This window comes from Xenopus tropicalis, chromosome 9 (assembly GCF_000004195.4).
Source record: "Xenopus tropicalis strain Nigerian chromosome 9, UCB_Xtro_10.0, whole genome shotgun sequence".
Classification (NCBI taxonomy): domain Eukaryota; kingdom Metazoa; phylum Chordata; class Amphibia; order Anura; family Pipidae; genus Xenopus; species Xenopus tropicalis.
The window spans coordinates 3,057,063-3,084,875 of NC_030685.2; the positions used below are offsets into that span (position 1 = coordinate 3,057,063).

The 27,813-nt window shown below is 47.4% G+C and overlaps 4 protein-coding genes and 1 long non-coding RNA gene across 6 annotated transcripts in view; all 5 read right to left on the bottom strand.

The window, feature by feature from the left end:
* Positions 1–841: 841 nt before the first annotated feature.
* Positions 842–6,099, bottom strand: LOC116407555 (oocyte zinc finger protein XlCOF7.1-like). The gene is made up of 5 exons (XM_031893004.1): positions 5,983–6,099; positions 5,747–5,884; positions 5,517–5,649; positions 4,174–4,405; positions 842–4,041 (listed from the first exon to the last, which is right to left on the bottom strand). Exons 1-5 carry the CDS (start codon positions 6,097–6,099, stop codon positions 2,520–2,522), a joined length of 2,142 nt encoding a protein of 713 aa, XP_031748864.1. The 3' UTR covers positions 842–2,519.
* h2ac14 (H2A clustered histone 14) overlaps positions 1,539–27,813 on the bottom strand; it is a 1,193,713-nt gene continuing 1,167,438 nt past the window's right edge. Inside the window, 1 exon segment of the mRNA NM_001004821.1 lies at positions 1,539–2,565. The gene's annotated coding sequence lies outside the window, so the exon portion shown is untranslated.
* LOC100487962 (oocyte zinc finger protein XlCOF7.1-like) lies at positions 10,840–13,305 on the bottom strand (the record flags this gene model as incomplete). Its single annotated transcript, XM_012953447.3, has 4 exons — positions 10,840–12,423; positions 12,780–12,867; positions 13,010–13,147; positions 13,258–13,305. Coding segments are annotated over 4 exons (1,752 nt in total), but the record flags the coding sequence as incomplete, so codon positions are not given.
* Positions 13,328–20,298, bottom strand: LOC116407602. 2 transcript variants are annotated; one of them, XR_004220418.1, is made up of 2 exons: positions 20,257–20,298; positions 13,328–13,410 (listed from the first exon to the last, which is right to left on the bottom strand). It is a non-coding gene; the product is annotated as an uncharacterized LOC116407602 (long non-coding RNA). The 2 variants fall into 2 exon arrangements; XR_004220419.1 differs by lacking the exon at positions 20,257–20,298 and adding an exon at positions 20,187–20,226.
* LOC105945435 (oocyte zinc finger protein XlCOF22-like) lies at positions 23,382–27,742 on the bottom strand. Its single transcript, XM_031893024.1, has one exon. It carries the CDS (start codon positions 27,653–27,655, stop codon positions 26,015–26,017), a length of 1,641 nt encoding a protein of 546 aa, XP_031748884.1. The 5' UTR covers positions 27,656–27,742; the 3' UTR covers positions 23,382–26,014.

The window sequence follows — 27,813 nt, forward strand, 5'->3', positions numbered from 1 at the left end:
CACACCTGAGCTTTCAGCGGTGCTTATTAGTGATATAATGTCTGTACTGGGCTTTGTTACTGCCGCTTCTCCTTCCCTGGGCTCCATTTTATTCTTACACGGGCTGTATAGAAGCTACAGAAGTGTAATGTAGTAGAATTCTACTGACTGAAAACTTCATTATAGATGCAGGAGAAGTGACCAATGAGAATGCTGATTCTCTGTGTCAGGCCCCTTGCTGGTACCTTACATATAGAGATAATGATGGCATTTTTCCCATCATTATATGGCACAGGAATCAGACATGGGGATAAAGCAGGGGGCTCAAACTCAATTTACCTGGGGGCCGCAGGAGGCAAAGTCAGGATGAGGCTAGACCGCATAAGGGATTTCACAAAAAATTGGCTTTCAAGGGATAATGCAAGGCACGGCGGGCGGGAGCTGCTGATTGCAGAAATGTGCACAATTAGCTCCTAAGCAGCTAATTGTGCACACAGAACGTCTTCCCATAATAACTGTTATGATGGCATAACGTCATTTCTGCAATCAGCAGCTCCCGCCCGCCGTGCCTTGCATTATCCCTTGAATCGCAATCCATTCATTGCTTTTGAGAAGGCGTTGGTGCGGGCCACAAAATATTGTACCGAGGGCCGCAAATGGCCCACGAGTTTGAGACCCCTGGGATAAAGGGACAGACTTGTTCAGTGCTGGGAAACTGTGCTTATTGCTCCCAACTCCAATTGCAGGAACAGAGAACAGGGAGCCGGATTTACTCACATCAGCTGGGATTCTCATTGGGGGATTCTTCTGCATTTTAATTGGCCCAGGGCTCTCACACACATGCACATAATGATACCTTTGCATATTAATAAAATTTTATTTTTAAAAATTTCAAAAAAAGCAATTGAAAACAATACAGAAACAGAATCTAAAGGGAAACCTAAGTGAAATCTAAAATTCATAAAATTATAAAAGTGACCGTATATCACAGGCAATAGTGAAATTATTTTTTATTTTGCTCCATTAGTTCCCTTAAATTAAATCTATTTGAATTAATTATACTAGAAACCGAGGTCATTCAGCTGATCAGATTGGACGTTCATGTACGACGTGCATTTGTTATTACCGTGGGTTCTCTAGAAACTGGTTCATTATCAGAGGAGACAAATATATATATAATGAGGTATAAAATGCTGGGGGGGGGGGGGGGAATCTGAAACAGGGTCAGCGATACCGTCTGTCTGAGAGACGTTAATGGAGAAGGCAAGTTACTGATGCAGTTTCGTCCCAATACATTAGTCACACTAGTGCAATCTAGAACCCTATATTTATTCTGTAGAATGCTTTACCATACTTGAGTAACTGCCCTAGAACTTCTGTTTGTTTGAAGATAGCAGCTGCCATATTAGTTTGGTGCAATGTCACTTCCCTCTCCTCCTGCCTTGTGTCTCTCCCTGCCCACTCATAGCTCTAAGCTTAGATTACAACAGGGAGGGGAGGGGGAGAAGGGAGAAGGGAGGGGGAGAGAGGCGCAAGCTGTGCCATGTATAAACAATAGAAGCAAAGGAATGCTGTGTATCTTTTCACCATACACATTAATGATTTGCCTTTATTTAACGACCCAATTTCTGTGTGATCCACTGAAATGTGTCCAATGATGTGAATGAAAACAGCTGGGGGGTGGGGCTTAGATCACAAATATGACAGGTGTCTGTAAGATTGGGGGAACGTTCGTTTCAATAAATAACAGCAGTAAATAACACGGATATATAAAGGTAAATATGTTTTACTTTTTCTCACATCGGTACAGTGGTTTTAACCTATTCTATTCTCCGTTAATGCCGTTGAGTTTTCAGGTTAAAGGGAAACTAAAAAAAAAAAGAAAATTAAAATGTAATCTAAGCTTTGTCTCATGGAAATATGAAACTTTCTAAATACAATAATCAAGTTACTCTTCACTGTCCCTCACTCTCCCAGTCTGTCCTTCTTTATTCTATCTTCATGCAGAAGTCTGGGTCAGATTTTGATGTGTGGAGGTCGGCCCGAACCTGCCCGACCTGTATGTCCCGTGGATTTCAGGCCAGTCTGCATAACTACCGTGCATGAGCATCAGGTCCTCCGTTCTCACATCAACAGGCCCCGGATCTGCGGCGAGGCCACAGAGGCCCGGGCCTAGGGCCGCCCCGCCACACCACACCAGGATAATTTGAACACATGCCGAGTAATTGGGAGAGGATGCGCAGAAACTTTAGCGCGTCCTCTCCCCTCGGCTCCAAATGAATGAAGTGGCGCGCATGCGTGCAGCTTGGGTGCGGAGGTGGGCGCCAAAAGGGGGTGGCCTCGGGGCGCCCTATTGAGAAATCCGGCCCTGCACATCAAAGCTTATATTGATAACAGTTTCTACAAAATGGCTGCCGCTTCCTTGCTGTCATTTAGAACAGGAAAAAGATTTCTTTGCCATGAGCTCATCTGAAAAGACCAGGTTGAAAAAACATTTTCCGTATTCAGAACAGGAAAAAGGATTCTCAGCTTTGGGATCTTCATTGATGGGTCTCCCCTGTGTGGGCTCGTTGTTCATGGGCAATAAGTTCTGATGAAACGACAACATTTGAAGAATCATCAGAAGAAGAAAATGGTTTCTCATCTCTGTGAGTCCTTTGATGATGAGTAAGGTAAATTCTACGTGAAAAACATTTCCCACATTCAGTACAGGAAAAAGGCTTCACGTGGGTTCGTTGATGGGTAGCAAGGAGTGGAGCAGTGGCAAAAGATTTCCCACATTTCAAACAGGTAAAAAGTTTCTCCGCATGCATTCGTCGTCGATGGGCAATAAGTTCTGCTTTAGTGGTAAAACATTTGCCACATTCAGAACATGGATATGGTCTCTCCCCTGTGTGGGTTCTGTAATGGACAGTAAGTAGTGATGAAGTGGAAAAACATTTGCCACATTCAGAACATGGAAATGGTTTCTCCCCTGTGTGGGTTCGTCGGTGATGGACAGTAAGTGCTGACGAAGTGGCAAAACATTTGCCGCATTCAGAACAAGAAAATGGTTTCTCCCCCGTGTGAGTTCTGTAATGGACAATAAGTATTGATGAAGTAGCAAAACATTTCCCACACTCAGAACAAGAAAATGGTTTCTCCCCTGTGTGGGTTCGTCGGTGATGGACAGTAAGTTCTGATGGAGTGGCATAACATTTGTCGCATTCAGAACAAGAAAATGGTTTCTCTCCCCTGTGAATCCTTCGATGACGAGTAAGGTTGGATGGATGTGAAAAACATTTCCCACATTCAGGACAAGAAAAAGGTTTTTCTTTTGTGTGAGTCCTTTGATGACGAACAAGGAAAGCTTCAACTGAAAAACATTTCCCACATTCAGTACAGGAAAAAGGTTTCTCCTCCGTGTGGATTTGTCGTCGATGGGCAGTCAGGTCTGATGAAGAGGCAAAACTTTTCCCACATTTCAAACAGGGAAAAGGTTTCTCTTCCATGTGGATTTCTTGTTGATGGAGAGTAAGTTCTGACGGAGTGGCAAAAATTTTCCCACATACAGAACAAGGAAAAGTTTTCTCCCCTGTGTGAGTCTTCCGATGACGAGCAAAGTTGAATGGATGTGAAAAACATTTCCCACACTCAGAACAAGAATATGGTTTCTCCCCTGTGTGAGTCCTGAGATGACGAGCAAAGTTGGATCGATGTGAAAAACATTTCCCACATTCAGAACAAGATAATGGTTTCTCTCTTTTGTGGGTTCGTAGATGTTTATCAAAGTCTCTCTTACTACTAAAATGTATATGGCACTCATTGCAGCTGTATTTCCCACTTACTGCATTTTCTGTTATGTCAGATTTATCTGGGGACCAGTGGGCATCTTCATGATTTTTATTACCCTTCATTTTAAAGAGGCTGCTAATCGTGCTGTATCCCATGATAGGAGTAGGTGTGTCTGTTCCCTGTATCTGTTCTGTAAGGGGATTAATACTGCAATCTGATTGGCTTCCCCCTTCACGTGAAGCCGCCTCCTCTTTAATATCATTTGCTATATAATTGGCTGACAAACTGTTTTTTAGGCTGCATCCCATAATACTAGTAGGTATATCTGTTCCCTGTACTGGTTCTGAAACTGTAATAATATTATATTCTGATTGGTATTCCTCTTCGCATGAAGACGGTTCCTCTTTAATACCCTCCAAAATGTTCAGGCTGCACCCCATGATAGGAGTAGGTGTGTCTGTTCCCTGTATTTGGGGATTAATGCTGCAATCTGATTGGTTTCCCCCCTTATTTGAAGCCTCCTTAATCCCATTGGCCGGTGGGGGCTGTTCCACTGGAGAAACATCAGGGTTTGTGAGATTCCCATCATTATTACAACATAAAGTTGCTTCCGTATGTGCTGTAACATCGCTCCCATCTTTATACTCACAGGCTGCTAAAGGGAAGGGTAGAGACTGTTATTTATGGCTGATCAGAGATATAACTTTATCTAACAATAAGCAAATAGGACAAGTTCTACAGTAGGGAAGAAAGAAAACAACCACAGTTTAGATACAGGAGACACAATGGAATAATCTGCCCAAGGGGACAATACAGGACGGGGGGGAATGGCATGAAGGTAAAGTTGGCCATAAACGAGCACGCAATTCAGGACTCCTTATCTGCCCGTGTATGGGCACCCCCCACGGCCTGCCCACCCTATATCTGGCCTAAAATTGCCCAGGTGTTGACTGGGCAGGTTTGAGTTTCCCATTGGATCAGGGACCACATAGGCTTATTAATCTGATCCTCGCTCCGACGTGTCCTGTTCCTGTCACTGTAATTCAATCGTTTGGCACGAGGGCCGGATCATTTCAAATCACCCACCTTATTTGGGCATATTGGTGGAAAGTTCTGTCATTTTGCACGTGGATCTTATAGTGTATGTATTGAGCCAATAGACAACACAGATCAACCAACGACAATCATTACCTGCTGGTCATGTTGTACATCATAAATTCTATCATCTATGGCTCCCTCTGCTCTCTCTTCCTACGTCTAGGCAATAAGCATTGGGGCAAGAAGCATTGGGGCAAGAAGCATTGGGGCAAGAAGTGGCCCCTATAGCATCATTACCACAAGGGCCCAGGACAACAGCAGATGTGTGTGTTTCAGTTTACCCTTCCTGGATCAGCTGAAACACGACTTTTTAGAGAATATTCCTTCTATATCTAAAAGAGTGTAATGCACTGGCACATTCTTGTTTTTCACTCTACCATTATACCACCAGCTTCCTCCTCTCCTATAACCCCTTTATTAACTCTTCTCTCTGTCCTTTTTTTATATGTCCTTGAACTGCATAAAATGTTGTATTTGTTTAGCCTCTTAAAAGATAAAGCATCAATTATTAAAAAAAAAATCTGTATGACAGCTCGGTGTCTGTGCGACTGGTTATTAATTGGGTGTAAATAGGTGTCATAATTACATTCTTCTGGGTCTCCCTGAAAAGACATATTATACTGTATACATTCTATGCTCTGTATATGATAGAAACCATTACTCACCCAGTGGGTGGAGCTGCTGGGGCTCCTCCTCCTCCTCCTTTATCCCTTCCCTGTAAAGGGCCTTGTTTCCTTTTATATACTCCCACTCCTCCAAGGAAAAATAGATGGAAACATCCTCACACCTTATGGCAACCTGGCACACACAATGTTACAGTCATCCCCCAGCCAGAGAAAGGGATTATCATACACTGTTACTAAACAATAAGGGGGGATTGGGGGGCCGCACCCACCTCTCCAGTCAGCAGCTGGATGATGTTGGAGATGAGTTCCAGGATCTTCTTGTCATTTTCCTTCTGTATGACGGAGCCAGGGGCATGCAGGGCCCCCAAACCCACAGTTGGGCTCTTCTTCTTAGGGAAGATGTAGCTCTATGTATTGAGAGGGAGAGAGAATGATGAGTGTCTGTACAAAGGGGGTCTCTCTGCTGCGTTACACAGACAGTCTCTTCTCACAGTGCCCCCCTCACCTCTCCAGTCAGCAGATAGATAATCTCCTGTGTGAGATTCAGGATTCTCTCGTTCCGCTCCTCATTTTTATCCTTCTTCCCCATCACTCGGTCACTCGATTCCTCCCACATTCCCATTGGCTCCTTGTGGAAGGGACTGGCCTGGAAGTGGAATTAAGCAGTTAAGACATTTCTGTAGGGGATTATTCCCAGCAATACCCTCCAAAAGAGTGTATATGTGCAGAGCCCCTTTCCCCCTGAAAATCAACACTTTCCCTTTCCTGCCAAGAATGGGCCCCTCAGTGCTTCCCCTCAGGCTGCAGGGGGGCCTTGGTACCAAATGGGAGAGGAATTCACTTATGGTGGGTGGGTTGGGCTTGGAGCTGCCACAGAAACTGCACTGACTCAGTAGCAAAGTGTCCCTGGGAATCAGCTCATGCGTTGGGAACAACAAGGTAACACTGCTCCTTTAGTGCCACCATTAGTGCAGCCCCGCTCCTGCACTAAGACCCCTGTACATGCGTAGTTAGTAAGACTGAGTCTAAGCTTCCTGCTGATTGGCTCAGATCCACATTCCCAAGGGGGAGGGGGAGTGAGTTCTTAGCATTCTTGTGGGAGGGTGAGGCAGGAATTAACAAAAAGGAGACATGAAATCCTGTGTTTCTTTGACGCAGTGCAGCGTTTCTGTGAGTGCTTATGGCTATATTTACATAGACCTTTCTGATAAAGCTACTGAGTTTGTACCTTTAAGGACCAACTGCAGAACTGCCCCACATCCCAGTAGAAAGTAACAGTACAATCACATACCCTATAGAGCAGGGGGTAGAACTGCCCCACATCCCAGTAGAAAGTAACAGTACAATCACATACCCTATAGAGCAGGGAGCAGGGGGTAGAACTGCCCCACATCCCAGTAGAAAGTAACGGTACAATCACATACCCTATAGAGCAGGGGGTAGAACTGCCCCACATCCCAGTAGAAAGTAACAGTACAGTCACATACCCTATAGAGCAGGGAGCAGGGGGTAGAACTGCCCCACATCCCAGTAGAAAGTAACAGTACAATCACATACCCTATAGAGCAGGGGGTAGAACTGCCCCACATCCCAGTAGAAAGTAACAGTACAATCACATACCCTATAGAGCAGGGGGTAGAACTGCCCCACATCCCAGTAGAAAGTAACAGTACAGTCACATACCCTATAGAGCAGGGGGTAGAACTGCCCCACATCCCAGTAGAAAGTAACAGTAGAATCACATACCCTATAGAGCAGGGAGCAGGGGGTAGAACTGCCCCACATCCCAGTAGAAAGTAACAGTACAATCACATACCCTATAGAGCAGGGGGTAGAACTGCCCCACATCCCAGTAGAAAGTAACAGTACAATCACATACCCTATAGAGCAGGGGGTAGAACTGCCCCACATCCCAGTAGAAAGTAACAGTACAATCACATACCCTATAGAGCAGGGGGTAGAACTGCCCCACATCCCAGTAGAAAGTAACAGTACAATCACATACCCTATAGAGCAGGGAGCAGGGGGTAGAACAGACAGGCTGAGCCTGAAAGAGCAAAAAGGAATACAAAATAGAGTCTCTCCAATTGCATGCTGGGTATTGTAGTTTTATACTAAACATAGCTGTAGGCTAATTGCTAGATACAAACTACATTAACCAGCATGCACTGGGACAGGCACACTAGGGACAAAAAAAAACTTTGGCTAGTTTTCAAACTAAAAACCCGCCAAGGCTCCAAAATACAGCCCAAAACTGTACCTTGCCCAAAGTACAAACCCACAAAAGGCTTTAAATTAGTAGGAAGGAAAACCGCCAGCCTGGCAACCCTGCCCGCTCCCTTACTCACCTCTTTCCCACACTGCTCTGCTGCCTGTAGCTGTGAGGGAGGGAACTGAGGAGCTGGGACACTCACTCATTGGCTGGGAGGGGAATGTGGGCGGGACAGAGAGCAGCAGCGAAGAATGATTGGATCAGTGAGCACAAGGGAGGGACACAGAGTTAGGGACAGAGGGAAAACTCACAGTTTGTTTTGTAAATGTAAAAACAATGGACCTTTTCAGGATTTTCAGCCCATTAGTTGCTCAGACAGTGAGCAGAGTGGAAATAGCAGAGGTCATTAACTGACAAAGTTACACTGGCTGCCTAGATGACGTTACACTGACAGACACAGGGTTAAAGCTTTTACTTCATACTGTGACTGCACCTCAGTTTCCTGCATGCACAGAGGGATTCTGGGAAGAATTCAGGAAAAATGCAAGGAATTCTGGGATATGTAGCTTATTTACCCTCCCCCTCACATCTGAGCTTTCAGCGGTGCTTATTAGTGATATAATGTCTGTACTGGGCTTTGTTACTGCCGCTTCTCCTTCCCTGGGCTCCATTTTATTCTTACACGGCTGTAAACCCCTATAGAAGCTACAGAAGTTGCCACAAATGTAATGTAGTAGTAGAATTCTACTGGCCCCTTGCTGGTACCTTACATATAGAGATAATGATGGCATTTTCCCGTCATTATATGGCACAGGAATCAGACATGGGGATAAAGGGACAGACTTGTTCAGTGCTGGGAAACTGTGCTTATTGCTCCCAACTCCAATTGCAGGAACAGAGAACAGGGAGCCGGATTTACTCACATCAGCTGGGATTCTCATTGGAGGATTCTTTTGCATTTCTGCCAATGCGGGCCCTAGAGAGCTGGGAAAGTTTTATTGGGCAATATTGCTTTAAGAATACAGCCCTGATGTTGCTGGACTACAGCTCCCAGCATGCCTCACCCTTCATTATATGTGACATTATTCTGTGATTTGTAGTCCGGCAACAGCTGAGTAACGTTTGGTTGAGCCGCGCTGTGCCGCAGGGTTTAGTTTCCCTTTACATGGCCATAAAGCCCATTTGATATCAAGGCCATGAGTTGTCCTGGGCCCGGAGGGTTTTGGTGGCCCGGCCCCCCTGCTGTCAGTGAGCAGCAGATTCGGGAAGGGAGGGCAGGAGATCCGGATTATTATGGTGTATACACAATGGGTACAGCACTGCGCAATATGTTGGCAGTTTATAAATACGTGTTAATAATAAAAATATCCCTTCCGTGTGGGTGGCACTGGCTTGAGATATCTAATGTTCTCCCTGCTACTGGGGCAGAGGGTTAGGAGCAATGACAGCGCCCAAGGGGGCAGCCATGTCAGCCCTGTGACCCCGATTATCACAACCACGTCTTCTGTTTAAGCCACTCCCACACCCTGCTCCGCCCACTCACTTCCTGCTTCAACCCCTCCAGTAATGCAGGGGGCCCTCCTGCCCATTGTGACCTTTGTTTACACACAATTTACTAAAATTGCCTTTTCTTCTTTTGCATTCTCACAGTTCACTTACAAGCTGATTATTTGGCAGTGTGGCTGTTGGATCAGTTCTGTTATTTTATTGCTTTGCCGATGTTCTTTGATTTTCGTGATTTCTTCGCATTTTCATCCCTGCATTATTGTTCATTAAATGGCTTTACAGCTTGGAGTAGAAAGACATATTTACCCATTTTGGATTTTTAGGCACAAAAATATTGAAAATTTAGTCTTACAAAGGTGAGCCACCCCCATCCCCCTATAGGAATATAGAAGCTTAATTAGGCACATTATAATATACAGTCGGGTCATTTCCCTATGGGACCAAACCGTAAATGATATCCTTATAAATGGTGCTTAGTGGGAGGGGTTACTGTGCTTCCTTTCAGACTAAAGAAAAGTAACATTTCAATCACGGAAGGTTCCGCATCCCTAGCTGGACTGCCGGGAGGCGAGGGATCCGGAGATGGTTGGTGTTGCGCGTCGGCGCCATTTTGAGTAGGATTTTCCTTCCTTGCATATTTCTTCAGTTGCACTGCTGCCTTTGTGCTTTGTTCATCCCCACTTTATTTAGTAGTAATAGTGACTATGTTCCCCTGAAGGTAAATGTAGGACCCGAGCAGCAGAGCCCTAGTGGAAAGCGACTGCTCACATCAGGCAGGTAGCCACGCCCCCCACAAGTTTTGTATTTACCTTGTATATAAAAACATTTGTACCCGGCAAGTCATTCCCAGCTGGGTATATCCCCATTGTTACCTACTGTGTGAGCATTAGGGAACAGCATCTGCCCAAGTGATACCCTGGGGGGCTCGTACCCCTTGGAATATGTCCCTTCTTGTTCAATGAAACCCAGAATATTATCTGTTGGTGGGAAGGGGAGATATATTCCAGTGTCTGGGAACTAAGCATGAAATGAGGTCCCTCAGTTCCCAATGGGGACACAGTGCCGTGGGAAGAGCATTATGGGGCACCTGTCTGAGCATCACCTGTGTCCATCAGGCCCTGGAGCCTTCAGCTGGACGTTCTGTCCTATTTTATGAAGCACAAACTTGCTCCTCTCCTCTTTAACTCTTGAAATACATATTAAGATATAATTGATATATTATTTACCTGATTTGTAAAATACTGTCCACATTCAAAACAAAAAGTAGTTTTTCCCGTGTGTTGGCTTCGTATGAATGGACACTAAGGGACCTACTAATCAACTTTCTGAATTTAGTGGCTACAGAGGCCTAACTATCTATACAGCCGACCCCCCAAGGGGGGGTTCGGACCATGGGGTCTGCTGTACAGTAGCCCCCTCCTACCTTTAAAATAGCCGTGTGGTCAGGACTAAGAGGTGCCGAGCGAGGGGGCTGGAAGGGGGACGGGAGGAGGGACAGGTCACACTGTGAACCCTCAGAAGATTTTTTTGCATGGGGGCCCAGCACGACCAAGTTACGCTTTATATTTTTTTCTCGTGTTTTTTTTCTTACTAAACAAGGAATTTGTCAAGTTTTCATGTAATTAATATACAAAACCAAACACAAACGTTCATAAACAGCCTCTTTATATTTGTCAAAGTTGCCAAATATTTTGAAAATGAATAGGATATAAACTATGTGAGAAAAATGTTTTACACAATGACAACGAGCCTATGGTTTTCCCTCTGTGTGAATTTCAAAAACATGTGTTTTAAGGCTGCCCTTACGTGCAAAACATTTCCCACACTCAGAACAGGAAAAAGGTTTCTCCCCTGTGTGAATTCTCTGATGGACAGTGAGTTCTGATGGCTTCATAAAAGATCTCCCACATTCGGAACAGGAAAATGGTTTCTCCCCAATGTGAATTCTTTGTCGATGGGAAAAGACGGCTGATGAAGTGGCAAAACGTTTCCCACAATAAGAACAGGGATAAGGTTTCTCCCCTGTGTGAGTTCTGTAATGAACAGTAAGGTTTGATGAGCTGAGAAAACATTTCCCACAATCAGAACATACAAATGGCTTCTCCCCTGTGTGGGTTCGCCGTCGATGGACAGTGAGTTCTGATTCATTAATAAAACATTTCCCACATTCGGAACAAGAAAATGGTTTCTCCCCTGTGTGGGTTCGTTGTTCATGGACTCTTAGAAGTGATGAGTTTGCAAAATATTTCCTACATTCAGAACAAAAGAATCGTTTCTCCCCTGTGTGGGTTCTGTGATGACGATCAAGGCTCAATTGGCTCGAAAAACTTTTCCCACATTCATGGCAGGAATAAGGTTTCTGTTCTGTGTGGATTCTCGAATGGAAACTAAGATATTTTTGGGAAGCAAAACATTTCCCACACTCAGAACAAGGGAATCGTTTCTCTCCTGTTTGGATTCCTTGAGGGGTATCAAAGCTTCGCTCATTGTGGCTGGATGGATTTTTTGCTATGTGAGATTTATGGGGGGAGCTAGTCACATTTTCATTATATTTATTACCCTTCATTTTTATAGGGCTGTTATTCAGGCTGCACCCCATGATAGGAGTAGGCGTGTCTGTTCCCTGTATCTGTTCTGTAAGAGGATTAATGCTGCAATCTGATTGGTTTCCCCCTTCCCATGAAGCTGCCTTCTCTTTATTGTCATATGATATATAATTATCTGCCGAGCTGTAATCCAGGCTCCACCCCATGACAGTCGACTTATCTATTAATTGTATTTGGTCTGCAAAATGGTTATCTTCTTCAGCTGAGGCCGGTTCCTCTTTAACAACAACTGATATATAATCCTCTGCCGAGCTGTTATTCAGGCTGCACCCCATGATATCGTTTCGCCGTACTGGTTCTGAAACTGTAATAATATTATATTCTGATTGGTTTTCCTCTTTGCAGGAAGCCGGTTCCTCTTTAATACCCTCCGATATATTCAGGCTGCACCCCATGATAGGAGTAGGTGTGTCTGTTCCCTGTATCTGTTCTGTAAGGGGATTAATGCTGCAATCTGATTGGTTTCCCTCTTCCCATGAAGCCGCCTCCTCTTTAATCCCATTGGCCGGTGGGGGCTGTTCCGCTGGAGAAACATCAGGGTTTGTGAGATTCCCATCATTATTACAACATAAAGTTGCTTCCGTATGTGCTGTAACATCGCTCCCATCTTTATACTCACAGGCTGCTAAAGGGAAGGAAAGAGACATGAACCCAATACAAAAAGTAGTTGACATTCATGAACTGGTGACGATGCTGTGGATCATAATATCTGAGGCTCCTCCCCTGGAGAAACATTGGAACGACTTTTAAAGCCATTACAGGGAGTAAGAGAAGGGGGTGGGGCTAGAACATTTTTGGAAGGGGTTTAGAGAAACTGGATCTGAAAGGTATGCTACACACTGTACTAACTTCAATTTTATATAATAATATAATAGCTATGTGCCCGTTCCATGGAAAATTAACTGGGTATAAATAGGTGCCAAATTCTTCAAGGTCTCTCTGAAAAACAAAACATTCTGTACAGAAACCATTATTCACCCAGTGGGCGGAGCTGCTGGGGCTCCTCCTCCTCCACCTTTATCTCTTCTTTGCTGAGGACACTGTCTTTATTCAAATTCTCCGGCTCCTGCAAGGAAAATTACATGGAAACATCCTCACACCTTATGGCAACCTGGCACACACAATGTTACAGTCATCCCCCAGCCAGAGAAAGGGATTATCATACACTGTTACTAAACAATAAGGGGGGATTGGGGGGCCGCACCCACCTCTCCAGTCAGCAGCTGGATGATGTTGGAGATGAGTTCCAGGATCTTCTTGTCATTTTCCTTCTGTATGACGGAGCCAGGGGCATGCAGGGCCCCCAAACCCACAGTTGGGCTCTTCTTCTTAGGGATGACGTAGCCCTATGTATTGAGAGGGAGAGAGAATGATGAGTGTGTAACGCAGCAGAGAGACCCCCTTTGTACAGACAGACAGTCTCTTCTCACTGTGCCACTCACAGTGCCCCCCTCACCTCTCCAGTCAGCAGATAGATAATCTCCAGTGTGAGATTCAGGATTCTCTCCTTCCGCTCCTCATTTTTATCCTTCTTCCCCATCACTGGGTCACTCGCTTCCTCCCACATTCCCATTGGCTCCTTGTGGGAGGGACTGGCCTGGAAGTGCCCCTGTTGGTAACACACCAGTTAATGACAGAAGCAGTTGCCTATTTATATAAAGCAGCCAATCAGAGCTCTTGTTGTACTACAACTCCCAGCAGGAACCCCAGATACCCTTCAGCTGTTGGGCGCTGGGTGCAAGTGATTGGCTGCAGGTCGGGCACGGGGGGTATAAAGTGTCTCCATCTTGCCCAGTGGGTAACACAGCAGGTAAGGGCAGGGGCAGTATTACTAATATAGCAGCAATGTACCTACCCTTACATTTCTATTCCCCTCTGCCCCCTTACACCCCAATCCCCCACTCCCATCCCAGCCTGCTTCCCCCAACCCACCCCCTTATGTCCCCCCAGGGTCACCAACCCTTATCCCTACTATTCCCCCACTCTCCCTACCTGCCCCTGATGCCCCCCAGTATGTATAGCTGCCCAGCTGCCCCTATTTGCCCCCTTCACTCACACAGCTCTGGGCTTTATCTGGGGCAATTATTAGCCCAGCTGCCCCTATTTGCCCCCTGCACTCACACAGCTCTGGGCTTTATCTGGGGCAATTATTAGCCCAGCTGCCCCTATTTGCCCCCTGCACTCACACAGCTCTGGGCTTTATCTGGGGCAATTACTAGCCCAGTTGCCCCAATTTGCCCCCTGCACTCACACAGCTCTAGGCTTTATCTGGGGCAATTATTAGCCCAGCTGCCCCTATTTGCCCCCTGCACTCACACAGCTCTGGGCTTTATCTGGGGCAATTATTAGCCCAGCTGCCCCTATTTGCCCCCTGCACTCACACAGCTCTGGGCTTTATCTGGGGCAATTATTAGCCCAGCTGCCCCTATTTGCCACATGCACTCACACAGCTCTGGGCTTTATCTGGGGCAATTATTAGCCCAGCTGCCCCTATTTGCCCCCTGCACTCACACAGCTCTGGGCTTTATCTGGGGCAATTATTAGCCCAGCTGCCCCTATTTGCCACATGCACTCACACAGCTCTGGGCTTTATCTGGGGCAATTATTAGCCCAGCTGCCCCTATTTGCCCCCTGCACTCACACAGCTCTGGGCTTTATCTGGGGCAATTATTAGCCCAGCTGCCCCTATTTGCCCCCTGCACTCACACAGCTCTGGGCTTTATCTGGGGCAATTATTAGCCCAGCCGCCCCTATTTGCCCCCTGCACTCACACAGCTCTGGGCTTTATCTGGGGCAATTATTAGCCCAGCTGCCCCTATTTGCCCCCTGCACTCACACAGCTCTGGGCTTTATGGGGGCAATTATTAGCCCAGCTGCCCCTATTTGCCCCCTGCACTCACACAGCTCTAGGCTTTATCTGGGGCAATTATTAGCCCAGCTGCCCCTATTTGCCACATGCACTCACACAGCTCTGGGCTTTATCTGGGGCAATTATTAGCCCAGCTGCCCCTATTTGCCCCCTGCACTCACACAGCTCTGGGCTTTATCTGGGGCAATTATTAGCCCAGCTGCCCCTATTTGCCCCCTGCACTCACACAGCTCTGGGCTTTATCTGGGGCAATTATTAGCCCAGCTGCCCCTATTTGCCCCCTGCACTCACACAGCTCTGGGCTTTATCTGGGGCAATTATTAGCCCAGCTGCCCCTATTTGCCACATGCACTCACACAGCTCTGGGCTTTATCTGGGGCAATTATTAGCCCAGCTGCCCCTATTTGCCCCCTGCACTCACACAGCTCTGGGCTTTATCTGGGGCAATTATTAGCCCAGCTGCCCCTATTTGCCCCCTGCACTCACACAGCTCTAGGCTTTATCTGGGGCAATTATTAGCCCAGCTGCCCCTATTTGCCCCCTGCACTCACACAGCTCTGGGCTTTATTTGGGGCAATTATTAGCCTAGCTGCCCCTATTTGCCCCCTGCACTCACACAGCTCTAGGCTTTATCTGGGGCAGTTATTAGCCCAGCTGCCCCTATTTGCCCCTGCACTCACACAGCTCTGGGCTTTATCTGGGGCAATTATTAGCCCAGCCGCCCCTATTTGCCCCCTGCACTCACACAGCTCTGGGCTTTATCTGGGGCAATTATTAGCCCAGCTGCCCCTATTTGCCCCCTGCACTCACACAGCTCTGGGCTTTATCTGGGGCAATTATTAGCCCAGCTGCCCCTATTTGCCCCCTGCACTCACACAGCTCTGGGCTTTATCTGGGGCAATTATTAGCCCAGCTGCCCCTATTTGCCACATGCACTCACACAGCTCTGGGCTTTATCTGGGGCAATTATTAGCCCAGCTGCCCCTATTTGCCCCTGCACTCACACAGCTCTGGGCTTTATCTGGGGCAATTATTAGCCCAGCTGCCCCTATTTGCCACATGCACTCACACAGCTCTGGGCTTTATCTGGGGCAATTATTAGCCCAGCTGCCCCTATTTGCCCCCTGCACTCACACAGCTCTGGGCTTTATCTGGGGCAATTATTAGCCCAGCTGCCCCTATTTGCCCCCTGCACTCACACAGCTCTAGGCTTTATCTGGGGCAATTATTAGCCCAGCTGCCCCTATTTGCCCCCTGCACTCACACAGCTCTGGGCTTTATCTGGGGCAATTATTAGCCCAGCTGCCCCTATTTGCCCCCTGCACTCACACAGCTCTAGGCTTTATCTGGGGCAATTATTAGCCCAGCTGCCCCTATTTGCCCCCTGCACTCACACAGCTCTAGGCTTTATCTGGGGCAATTATTAGCCCAGCTGCCCCTATTTGCCACATGCACTCACACAGCTCTGGGCTTTATCTGGGGCAATTATTAGCCTAGCTGCCCTTATTTGCCCCCTGCACTCACACAGCTCTAGGCTTTATCTGGGGCAGTTATTAGCCCAGCTGCCCCTATTTGCCCCTGCACTCACACAGCTCTGGGCTTTATCTGGGGCAATTATTAGCCCAGCCGCCCCTATTTGCCCCCTGCACTCACACAGCTCTGGGCTTTATCTGGGGCAATTATTAGCCCAGCTGCCCCTATTTGCCCCCTGCACTCACACAGCTCTGGGCTTTATGGGGGCAATTATTAGCCCAGCTGCCCCTATTTGCCCCCTGCACTCACACAGCTCTAGGCTTTATCTGGGGCAATTATTAGCCCAGCTGCCCCTATTTGCCACATGCACTCACACAGCTCTGGGCTTTATCTGGGGCAATTATTAGCCCAGCTGCCCCTATTTGCCCCCTGCACTCACACAGCTCTGGGCTTTATCTGGGGCAATTATTAGCCCAGCTGCCCCTATTTGCCACATGCACTCACACAGCTCTGGGCTTTATCTGGGGCAATTATTAGCCCAGCTGCCCCTATTTGCCCCCTGCACTCACACAGCTCTGGGCTTTATCTGGGGCAATTATTAGCCCAGCTGCCCCTATTTGCCACATGCACTCACACAGCTCTGGGCTTTATCTGGGGCAATTATTAGCCCAGCTGCCCCTATTTGCCCCCTGCACTCACACAGCTCTGGGCTTTATCTGGGGCAATTATTAGCCCAGCTGCCCCTATTTGCCACATGCACTCACACAGCTCTGGGCTTTATCTGGGGCAATTATTAGCCCAGCTGCCCCTATTTGCCCCCTGCACTCACACAGCTCTGGGCTTTATCTGGGGCAATTATTAGCCCAGCTGCCCCTATTTGCCCCCTGCACTCACACAGCTCTGGGCTTTATCTGGGGCAATTATTAGCCCAGCTGCCCCTATTTGCCCCCTGCACTCACACAGCTCTAGGCTTTATCTGGGGCAATTATTAGCCCAGCTGCCCCTATTTGCCCCCTGCACTCACACAGCTCTGGGCTTTATTTGGGGCAATTATTAGCCTAGCTGCCCCTATTTGCCCCCTGCACTCACACAGCTCTAGGCTTTATCTGGGGCAGTTATTAGCCCAGCTGCCCCTATTTGCCCCTGCACTCACACAGCTCTGGGCTTTATCTGGGGCAATTATTAGCCCAGCCGCCCCTATTTGCCCCCTGCACTCACACAGCTCTGGGCTTTATCTGGGGCAATTATTAGCCCAGCTGCCCCTATTTGCCCCCTGCACTCACACAGCTCTGGGCTTTATGGGGGCAATTATTAGCCCAGCTGCCCCTATTTGCCCCCTGCACTCACACAGCTCTAGGCTTTATCTGGGGCAATTATTAGCCCAGCTGCCCCTATTTGCCACATGCACTCACACAGCTCTGGGCTTTATCTGGGGCAATTATTAGCCCAGCTGCCCCTATTTGCCCCCTGCACTCACACAGCTCTGGGCTTTATCTGGGGCAATTATTAGCCCAGCTGCCCCTATTTGCCCCCTGCACTCACACAGCTCTGGGCTTTATCTGGGGCAATTATTAGCCCAGCTGCCCCTATTTGCCACATGCACTCACACAGCTCTGGGCTTTATCTGGGGCAATTATTAGCCCAGCTGCCCCTATTTGCCCCCTGCACTCACACAGCTCTGGGCTTTATCTGGGGCAATTATTAGCCCAGCTGCCCCTATTTGCCACATGCACTCACACAGCTCTGGGCTTTATCTGGGGCAATTATTAGCCCAGCTGCCCCTATTTGCCCCCTGCACTCACACAGCTCTGGGCTTTATCTGGGGCAATTATTAGCCCAGCTGCCCCTATTTGCCCCCTGCACTCACACAGCTCTGGGCTTTATCTGGGGCAATTATTAGCCCAGCTGCCCCTATTTGCCCCCTGCACTCACACAGCTCTGGGCTTTATCTGGGGCAATTATTAGCCCAGCTGCCCCTATTTGCCACATGCACTCACACAGCTCTGGGCTTTATCTGGGGCAATTATTAGCCCAGCTGCCCCTATTTGCCCCCTGCACTCACACAGCTCTGGGCTTTATCTGGGGCAATTATTAGCCCAGCTGCCCCTATTTGCCACATGCACTCACACAGCTCTGGGCTTTATCTGGGGCAATTATTAGCCCAGCTGCCCCTATTTGCCCCCTGCACTCACACAGCTCTGGGCTTTATCTGGGGCAATTATTAGCCCAGCTGCCCCTATTTGCCCCCTGCACTCACACAGCTCTGGGCTTTATCTGGGGCAATTATTAGCCCAGCTGCCCCTATTTGCCACATGCACTCACACAGCTCTGGGCTTTATCTGGGGCAATTATTAGCCCAGCTGCCCCTATTTGCCCCCTGCACTCACACAGCTCTGGGCTTTATCTGGGGCAATTATTAGCCCAGCTGCCCCTATTTGCCCCCTGCACTCACACAGCTCTGGGCTTTATCTGGGGCAATTATTAGCCCAGCTGCCCCTATTTGCCACATGCACTCACACAGCTCTGGGCTTTATCTGGGGCAATTATTAGCCCAGCTGCCCCTATTTGCCCCCTGCACTCACACAGCTCTGGGCTTTATCTGGGGCAATTATTAGCCCAGCTGCCCCTATTTGCCACATGCACTCACACAGCTCTGGGCTTTATGTGGGGCAATTATTAGCCCAGCTGCCCCTATTTGCCCCCTGCACTCACACAGCTCTGGGCTTTATCTGGGGCAATTATTAGCCCAGCTGCCCCTATTTGCCACATGCACTCACACAGCTCTGGGCTTTATCTGGGGCAATTATTAGCCCAGCTGCCCCTATTTGCCCCCTGCACTCACACAGCTCTGGGCTTTATCTGGGGCAATTATTAGCCCAGCTGCCCCTATTTGCCCCCTGCACTCACACAGCTCTGGGCTTTATCTGGGGCAATTATTAGCCCAGCTGCCCCTATTTGCCACATGCACTCACACAGCTCTGGGCTTTATCTGGGGCAATTATTAGCCCAGCTGCCCCTATTTGCCCCCTGCACTCACACAGCTCTGGGCTTTATCTGGGGCAATTATTAGCCCAGCTGCCCCTATTTGCCACATGCACTCACACAGCTCTGGGCTTTATCTGGGGCAATTATTAGCCCAGCTGCCCCTATTTGCCCCCTGCACTCACACAGCTCTGGGCTTTATCTGGGGCAATTATTAGCCCAGCTGCCCCTATTTGCCCCCTGCACTCACACAGCTCTGGGCTTTATCTGGGGCAATTATTAGCCCAGCTGCCCCTATTTGCCACATGCACTCACACAGCTCTGGGCTTTATCTGGGGCAATTATTAGCCCAGCTGCCCCTATTTGCCCCCTGCACTCACACAGCTCTGGGCTTTATCTGGGGCAATTATTAGCCCAGCTGCCCCTATTTGCCCCCTGCACTCACACAGCTCTGGGCTTTATCTGGGGCAATTATTAGCCCAGCTGCCCCTATTTGCCCCTGCACTCACACAGCTCTGGGCTTTATCTGGGGCAATTATTAGCCCAGCTGCCCCTATTTGCCCCCTGCACTCACACAGCTCTGGGCTTTATCTGGGGCAATTATTAGCCCAGCTGCCCCTATTTGCCACATGCACTCACACAGCTCTGGGCTTTATCTGGGGCAATTATTAGCCCAGCTGCCCCTATTTGCCCCCTGCACTCACACAGCTCTGGGCTTTATCTGGGGCAATTATTAGCCCAGCTGCCCCTATTTGCCACATGCACTCACACAGCTCTGGGCTTTATCTGGGGCAATTATTAGCCCAGCTGCCCCTATTTGCCCCCTGCACTCACACAGCTCTGGGCTTTATCTGGGGCAATTATTAGCCCAGCTGCCCCTATTTGCCCCCCTGCACTCACACAGCTCTGGGCTTTATCTGGGGCAATTATTAGCCCAGCTGCCCCTATTTGCCCCCTGCACTCACACAGCTCTGGGCTTTATCTGGGGCAATTATTAGCCCAGCTGCCCCTATTTGCCCCCCTGCACTCACACAGCTCTGGGCTTTATCTGGGGCAATTACCTCACGTCGGTAGCAAGGTAACACTGCTCCTTTAGTGCCACCATTAGTGCAGCCCCGCTCCCTTACTCACCTCTTTCCCACACTGCTCTGCTGCCTGTAGCTGTGAGGGAGGGAACTGAGGAGCTGGGACACTCACTCATTGGCTGGGAGGGGAATGTGGGCGGGACAGAGAGCGGCAGAGAAGAATGATTGGATCAGTGAGCAGAAGGGCGGGACACAGAGTTAGGGACAGAGGGAAAACTCACAGATTGTTGTGTGAGTATAAAATAAATTCTCCATTCAGTACTTTTTACCTCACTGAAAATAGCAGAGCTCATTAGCAGACAAAGTGGCACCAAACCAGTAACTATGGCAACCAATCAGCACTGACACATGTAGGATTAAAGCTTTACCTCATACTGTGACTGCCCCTCAAGCCACTTGTTGTTTTTCTACTCCCCCTCACATCTGAGCTCTCAGTGGTGCTTATTAGTGATATAATGTCTGTACTGGGCTTCCTTAGTGCTGTTTTGCCTTCCCTGGGCTCCATTTTATTCTTAAATGGGTTGCCAAAAATGTAAAGTAGTAGTAGAATTCTACTGATCAAAAACTTCTTTATAAAAGCAGATGTGACCAATGGGAATGCCCTGAAATCAGTCAGATATCGATCGGCAGGTTCAAAATTTCAGTTGGATCGGGGACCGCAACGGCTCGTTTATGTGGTCCCTGAACTGACTGCGCCCATTACATCTGTTATAATTCGATTGTTTGGCCCCAGGGCCGAACGACCAAATTAGCCTAAATTCCCCTGATATCGCCCACCTGTAGGTGGGGATATCGGGAGAAGATCCACTTGCTTGGCGACCATGCCAGACGAGCAGATCTTTAGGTGTATGGGGACTGTAACATATAGAGATAATGATGTAATTTTGGGATTTGCAGTCCAGCAACAACTGGGTAAAGTTTGGTTGAGTAGTGCTGTGTAACAGGGTTTAATCAGGAGATCCTGATCATTATGCTGTATGGGGCACTGTGATTCCTGATGGCAGCCCTGAGTAGAGCAGTCAGAGGCTCCAACGAGGAGGTCAGTAAGGGTTGGTACCCTGCAGTGTCACTGCCAGTATAGGGACTCAAGCTCCCAGGCTCAGGGATAGAAAGATTCCTGGAGTAATTACCCCCCCCCGTGAGCTTCTTTTCTTTTGGGTTGTTTCACCAAGGCAGTGAGTACTACCCCCGGGTGTTGGGAACTCTAACCCTGTGTTTGTGTGAAAGTCATGGACTCATTTACTGACTTGTATCAGCACCCACCGGGAAATCGTGTAACATCTGCCCAATAAAGAGTTAGCATTTTGTTTCAAGAACCAGTGGCACCCAAGTTATACGAATATCTGTTTTGTGGTGGGATAAAGTGTAGTTACTCGATATGGACTTGAGACCTTTCAGCCAAAGAAGTAGCCCTAGTAGAATGTGCTTTGTAATTATTGGTTCCTTCTCTCTAGATTTACAGGCCGTAGCGATAATTTACAAACACTGCAACTGTACATTTCGAAGCCTTGAGACCTTTCCTATTTCCTCCAAATAAGACAATAGGTGATCGGATTGTCTGATTGCCTCAGATCTCTCAGTACAGACAGACAGACGTCTATGCACGTCCAGATTTGGAAGACTAGACCCGCTCTCCTGATCAACAGACTCGGCAAAAAGACGTCAAGATCTGTGAGTTTAAATTCTCCTACGATGGAACCTTTGGTCTATTCCGATTCTTTTAGCTACAGTAATAGCCCCCAGAAAGGCAGTTTTCTTAGACAGATGATTGATATTAATGAATTCCACAGGTTCAAATAAAGATTGACATAAACCCTTGTATTGAGAAAGGCTCTTGTTAATTCTGTGATTACACCAACACACACACAAGTACAAATAAATATAAGAGATTTATTGATACTCAGCACCGATCGTTGAGGGACCCCTGTCCACTTCTTGGTTCAGTAGCAATTTCAAGATACCAGGCACTTTGTAGTCCAGACCGAAGTCAAAGTTCCCCCAAGCTCAGCTTTATATATGCTCCCCCCCCCCCACACACAGAATACAATAAAAGTATCAGTTAGCATACTATATATGGTACAATACAGCATTAGTGAATATACCTAGCAGTTAGCGTACTATATATCAGGGGTGGGCAAACTACGGCCCGTGGGCCACATCCGGCCCGTTTGCCTTTTTAATCCGGCCCGCCGACGCCTGATAGGTTGCGCCCTGTGCGTGCGCGTGACGTCAGAACGCACGGGGCACAACCGTATAAAACTTCAGATGCAGCGGGAGCCGAGGGACTGACACAGCCGAAGGAGGCAGGAGGTCGCTGGAGGATGGAGCCAAAGGAAGCTGTAGGTCGCTGTGGGGGGGGGGGGGGGGAGCTGGTGGGAGGATGTTGAGGAGGAGGATGGGAAGGACGCTGGGGGAAACTGCAGGATGCTGGGTGGGAGCTGATGGATGCTGGGGGGAACTGCAGGATGCTGAGGAATAGAGCTGGAGGATGCTGGGTGGGATGCTGAAGAGGGAGCTGGAGGATGCTGGGGGTGAGCTGAAGGATGCTGGGGAGGATGCTGGGGTGGGGAGCTGCAGGATCCTGGGTGGGAGCTGAGAGGCCCTGTGATTTCTAATGGCGGCCCTGGGCGTAGCGCTGGTCCGGCCCGGGCCGTCTGTAAGTCAATGTGGCCCCTGAGCCAAAAAGTTTGCCCTCCCCTGCTATATATGGTACAATACAGCATTAGTGAATATACCTAGCAGTTAGCATACTATATATGGTACAATACAGCATTACAGAATATATACCTTAGCGGTTAGCATACTATATATGGCAAATATCAGGCATTCCATGATTTGCTAAATGCTCCACCTTTATAGCGTTGTTCTGTTCTCTCTAACTTCTGCTCTGTGAATCAATAATTTTCTTAGATTCCACCCCTTGATTCACAGAGGCAGTAGGATAGGAGAGCAATTCAGCTTGCCAGATATGGTACCAGCCTTGATGCATTGGATCACATAATATAAATTGCTAAGCACAAGCATAAAATGAAGAGCAGACTCCTCACTCAGTCCATGTTAATGGCTCCCCCAACAAGAGAGTCCCCAATCCATGAGTAGGGACAGGAGAGGACACCAAACAATTAGCTTCATGTAAATATTTTCCTACAAGACAAAAGGCTCTCTGTGGCAGAGAAGGCAAACTATCAGGAGAGGTATAGACCCATGGTGTCTGGCTGTCAGTCCTCTCTATACACACACAGGTCTCCACCTATGGATGGGAAGATAAACAGGATTAGTATCTCCCTCACATAAACCCAATGGTTACTTCCTGGTCCTATAGCAATTACTTCCCCATTCTTGGACTTTTGTGGACCTTTTGATGCTGTAGGAACAATCCATACATTTTGACCTAGTAGGGGGTCCTGTACCATTATCTGCACTTTGTATTTCTTGAGATCTAAATACAGTTTCACAACAAGTATCTCTGCCCTTTTGGTACAATTATTTTATTACTGCCCCTGCACATACAAATGTCCAATTGTCTTTTTTGCCATTGTACTATCCACACATTCAAAGCTCTGAGCACTGTCCAGCTCTTTGTATATATAACCAAACCTTGTGTTTACTTTCCTCGAGATGGAGATTCACTGAATACTGCCCTTTCCTGCAGATCCCTTTTCCACAATGTGTGTTTCTGTATGACTACTACGAGAGTCAATTCCATTACTGTGCGCCCAGTCAGCTATTGGCAAGTCAGTCCTGAATGTGACTGGTGTATCCTCTGTAGCTCCTTCAACATGTTGGGGAGCAGTGTAGGCTGCCAGTAACTGCTTTTCCAAAGAACTGTATCTCCTCTGTGCAAGCGGCAACTGTCTAGACCAGAAGCTCCTGGACTATTACTCTGTTGCCACAGTCCCCCAGCCTAGGCACGAAGCATCGGTTGCTGCACAAAGTCTGGATCTCGAAAAAACTTGCCCTACGATAGATAAACATTCACAGTTTCAATGCCCTTTTAAGTTTGGAAGAAACCACCAAGAGATTGTTGAGGGATTCCAGATTCCTGTCCCACTGTCGAAACATTTCTTGTTGCAAAGGCTGCTATGAAATATGGCCCACGGAACTGCTTCTATTGAGGCTGCCATCGGCCCCAACATTGCCTTCCGAATATACACCCTGTTGTTCTGACACATATCGATTACTGCCGATCTGAGAGTCAACCTAGATTTTTCAGAAGAGATATTGCCAACTTCCGATGTTCTAATTGCTTGAGAGAAGATGGTTTTAACGGCCAATCGTCCAGGTAAGGAGCCACATGAACCCCTTGACGTCTGAGAGCCACAGACATTATTGCCAACATGACTGGGAGGAGTTACGCTATATATCCCTGTTACTGTCACTGCTGTTTATATTCTTCCCCATAGGCCAATATCTCTGCCTTCCTACAAAGCTCAATATTCCAGTCCCTTTGCCAAACCTTTAAATGGGAGCTATTATACAATATTTTTGGAGAAGATAATGAACTATGCTCTTTTAAGGGTGAATAATGATGCTTTTGGGCACATGACACTAGACGTCACTCTTGTTGGAGATCTCCGGAGGTAAAAGAAAAGTTTATTTGACATGATTCTGAACAAGAGAGAGTCAGACTATAGGAGAAAGGATTGGGAGGGTTTTTGTGCCCTGTTACACACACACGTTATACTAAGGCTCTACAGAAGGGAGTACCTGTAGAAGTACACCAGGCCTTGGGAACCAAAAGGGAGTTTCGGAGGGTTCTACAACAGTAAAACAATAACACAGAGACCCGCTCTAAAGATGTAATCGGGAATGCAGGGGGACCTCGAACTTGCCCACAAAGTATTTCATGGGGGGAGCACAACTCTGCAGGTTAACCCTTGCTGTACAGATTCACCCACAACACTGTCACTGGCATAATGTTATTAATAAAGAAAATTATTTTACAAGTTTTGTATTTACTTTGTACATTTATTACCTTCTTCTAAGCTACAGTAAAAGCATTTGTACCCGGCAAGTCATTCCCAGCAGGGTATATCCCCATTATGTTACCTACTGTGTGAGCATTAGGGAACAGCATCTGCCCAAGTGATACCCTGGGGGGCTCGTACCCCTTGGAATATGTCCCTTCTTGTTCAATAAAACCCAGAATATTATCTGTTGGGGGGAGGGGGAGATATATTCCAGTGTCTGGGAACTAAGCATGAATTAAGGTCCCTCAGTTCCCAATGGGGAGCCAGTGCCGTGGGAGGAGCATTATGGGGCACCTTTCTTAGCATCACCTGTGTCAAACAGGCCCCGGAGTCTTCAGCTGCAAAAGTATCTGTCTAAGTTCTGTCCTATTCAACATTCTGATTTTAGTGGTTTTAAAAACCACAACAGCTTTTCAACTAAAACCACAAATAGCTACGGAGGCGTAACTATCTATAAAGCAGACCCTGCAGGGTCTGCAGTACAGTAGTCCCCACTCCTACCATTAAAATAGCCGTGTGGTCGGAGCCAGGAGGTGCTGAGCGAGAGGGCTGGAAGGGGGACGGGAGAAGGGACTGGTCATGCTGCAGATCGAAAATGAAAAGAAAACGGAAACCTACAAAACCGACAACCCCCCCCCCCAAAAAAAACATCTAAAGAAATAAAATAAGTTGTTACATAGTGCCTAGTACCAAAAAACCCCCACAAACGGTCTGAAACAGCCCCTTTATATTTGTCAAACTTGCCAAGTATTTTGAAGACGAACAGGATATAAACGATGTAAAAAAAAAAAAGTTTGCAACACATTTCATGCAATGACAAGGAGCCAATGGGTTTCAATCTGCGTGAATTTCCAAAAAATGTGTTTTGAGGCTGCCCTTACGTGCAAACGATTTGTCACATTCAGTGCAGGAAAAAGGTTTCTCCCCTGTGTGCATTCTCTGATGGGCAGTGAGTTCTGATATTTTAAGAAAACGTTTCCCACATTCGGGACAGGAAATTGGTTTGTCGTCTGTGTGAATTCTCTGTCGATGTGTAGTAACAGACGATGAAGTGGCAAAACGTTTCCCACAATCAGGGCAGGGATACGGTTTCTCCCCTGTGTGGGTTCTGTAATGGATAGTGAGGTTTGTAGTGCTGGAATAGGATTTCCCACAATCAGGACACAGAAATGGTTTCTCCCCTGTGTGAGTCCGCCGCCGATGGACAGTAAGTTCCGTTTCATTAATAAAGCGCTTCCCACATTCGGAACAAGAAAATGGTTTCTCTTTTGCGTGGGCTCGTTCTTGGTGGATTTTAAGAAACGACGGGTTTGAATAATATTTTTTACACACTGAACAAAAGGAATCTTTATCCCGTGTGTGGGTTCTGTAATGGCGATCAAGGCTCGCTTGCGTTGATAAACATTTCCCGCATTCACGGCAGGAATAAGGTTTCTCTTCTGTGTGGATTCTCTGATGGAAACTAAGATATTTTTGGGTGGCAAAACATTTCCCACACTCAGAACAAGGGAATCGTTTCTCTCCTGTTTGGATTCCTTGATGGGTATCAAAGCTTCGCTCATTGTGGCTGGATGGGTTCTTTGCTGAGTGAGATTTATGTGGGGACCTAGTGGCATTTTCATTGTATTTATTACCCTTCGTTTTTAAAGGGCTGTTATTCAGGCTGGACCCCATGATAGGAGTAGGTGTGTCTGTTCCCTGTATGTGCTCAGTTGTGCTGTTATCCAGGCTCCACCCCATGACAGTCGACTTATCTATTAATTGTATTTGGTCTGCAAAATAGTTATCTTCTTCAGCTGAGGCCGGTTCCTCTTTAACAACAACTGATATATAATCCTCTGCCGAGCTGTTATTCAGGCTGCACCCCATGATATTGTTTCCCCGTACTGGTTCTGAAACTGTAATAATATTATATTCTGATTGGTTTTCCTCTTTGCAGGAAGCCGGTTCCTCTTTAATACCCTCCGATATATTCAGGCTGCACCCCATGATAGGAGTAGGTGTGTCTGTTCCCTGTATCTGTTCTGTAAGGGGATTAATGCTGCAATCTGATTGGTTCCCCCCTTCCCATGAAGCCGCCTCCTCTTTAATATAATTTGCTATATAATTGGCTGAGAAACTGTTATTCAGGCTGCATCCCATAATACTAGTAGGTATATTGTTTCCCTGTTCTGGTTCTGAAACTGTAATATTATATTCTGATTGGTTTTCCTCTTTGCAGGAAGCCGGTTCCTCTTTAATACCCTCCGATATATTCAGGCTGCACCCCATGATAGGAGTAGGTGTGTCTGTTCCCTGTATCTGTTCTGTAAGGGGATTAATGCTGCAATCTGATTGGTTTCCCCCTTCATATGAAGACACCTCCTCTTTAATAACGACCGATATATAATTTGCTAATGAGCTGTTATTCAGGCCATATCCCATGATAGGGGTAGGCATATCTGCTACCTCAATCTGTTCTGGGAGTGGAATCATTTTGCAATCGGATTGGTTTCCCCCTTCCCATGAAGCCGCCTCCTCTTTAATCCCATTGGCCGGTGGGGGCTGTTCCGCTGGAGAAACATCAGGGTTTGTGAGATTCCCATCATTATTACAACATAAAGTTGCTTCCGTATGTGCTGTAACATCGCTCC

Bases quoted from the DNA above. Each gene is read 5' to 3' on its own strand.
- LOC116407555 (XM_031893004.1), bottom strand. From the start codon at position 6,099: ATGGGAATGTGGGAGGAATCGAGTGACCGAGTGATGGGGAAGAAGGAT. The intron at 5,885-5,982 runs GTGAGGGGGGCA...CTCAATACATAG, and splicing joins TCTATCTGCTGACTGGAGAG to AGCTACATCTTCCCTAAGAA. The intron at 4,406-5,516 runs GTGAGTAATGGT...TCCCTTTAGCAG, and splicing joins CCAGCAGCTCCACCCACTGG to CCTGTGAGTATAAAGATGGG.
- LOC105945435 (XM_031893024.1), bottom strand. From the start codon at position 27,655: ATGATTCCACTCCCAGAACAGATTGAGGTAGCAGATATGCCTACCCCT.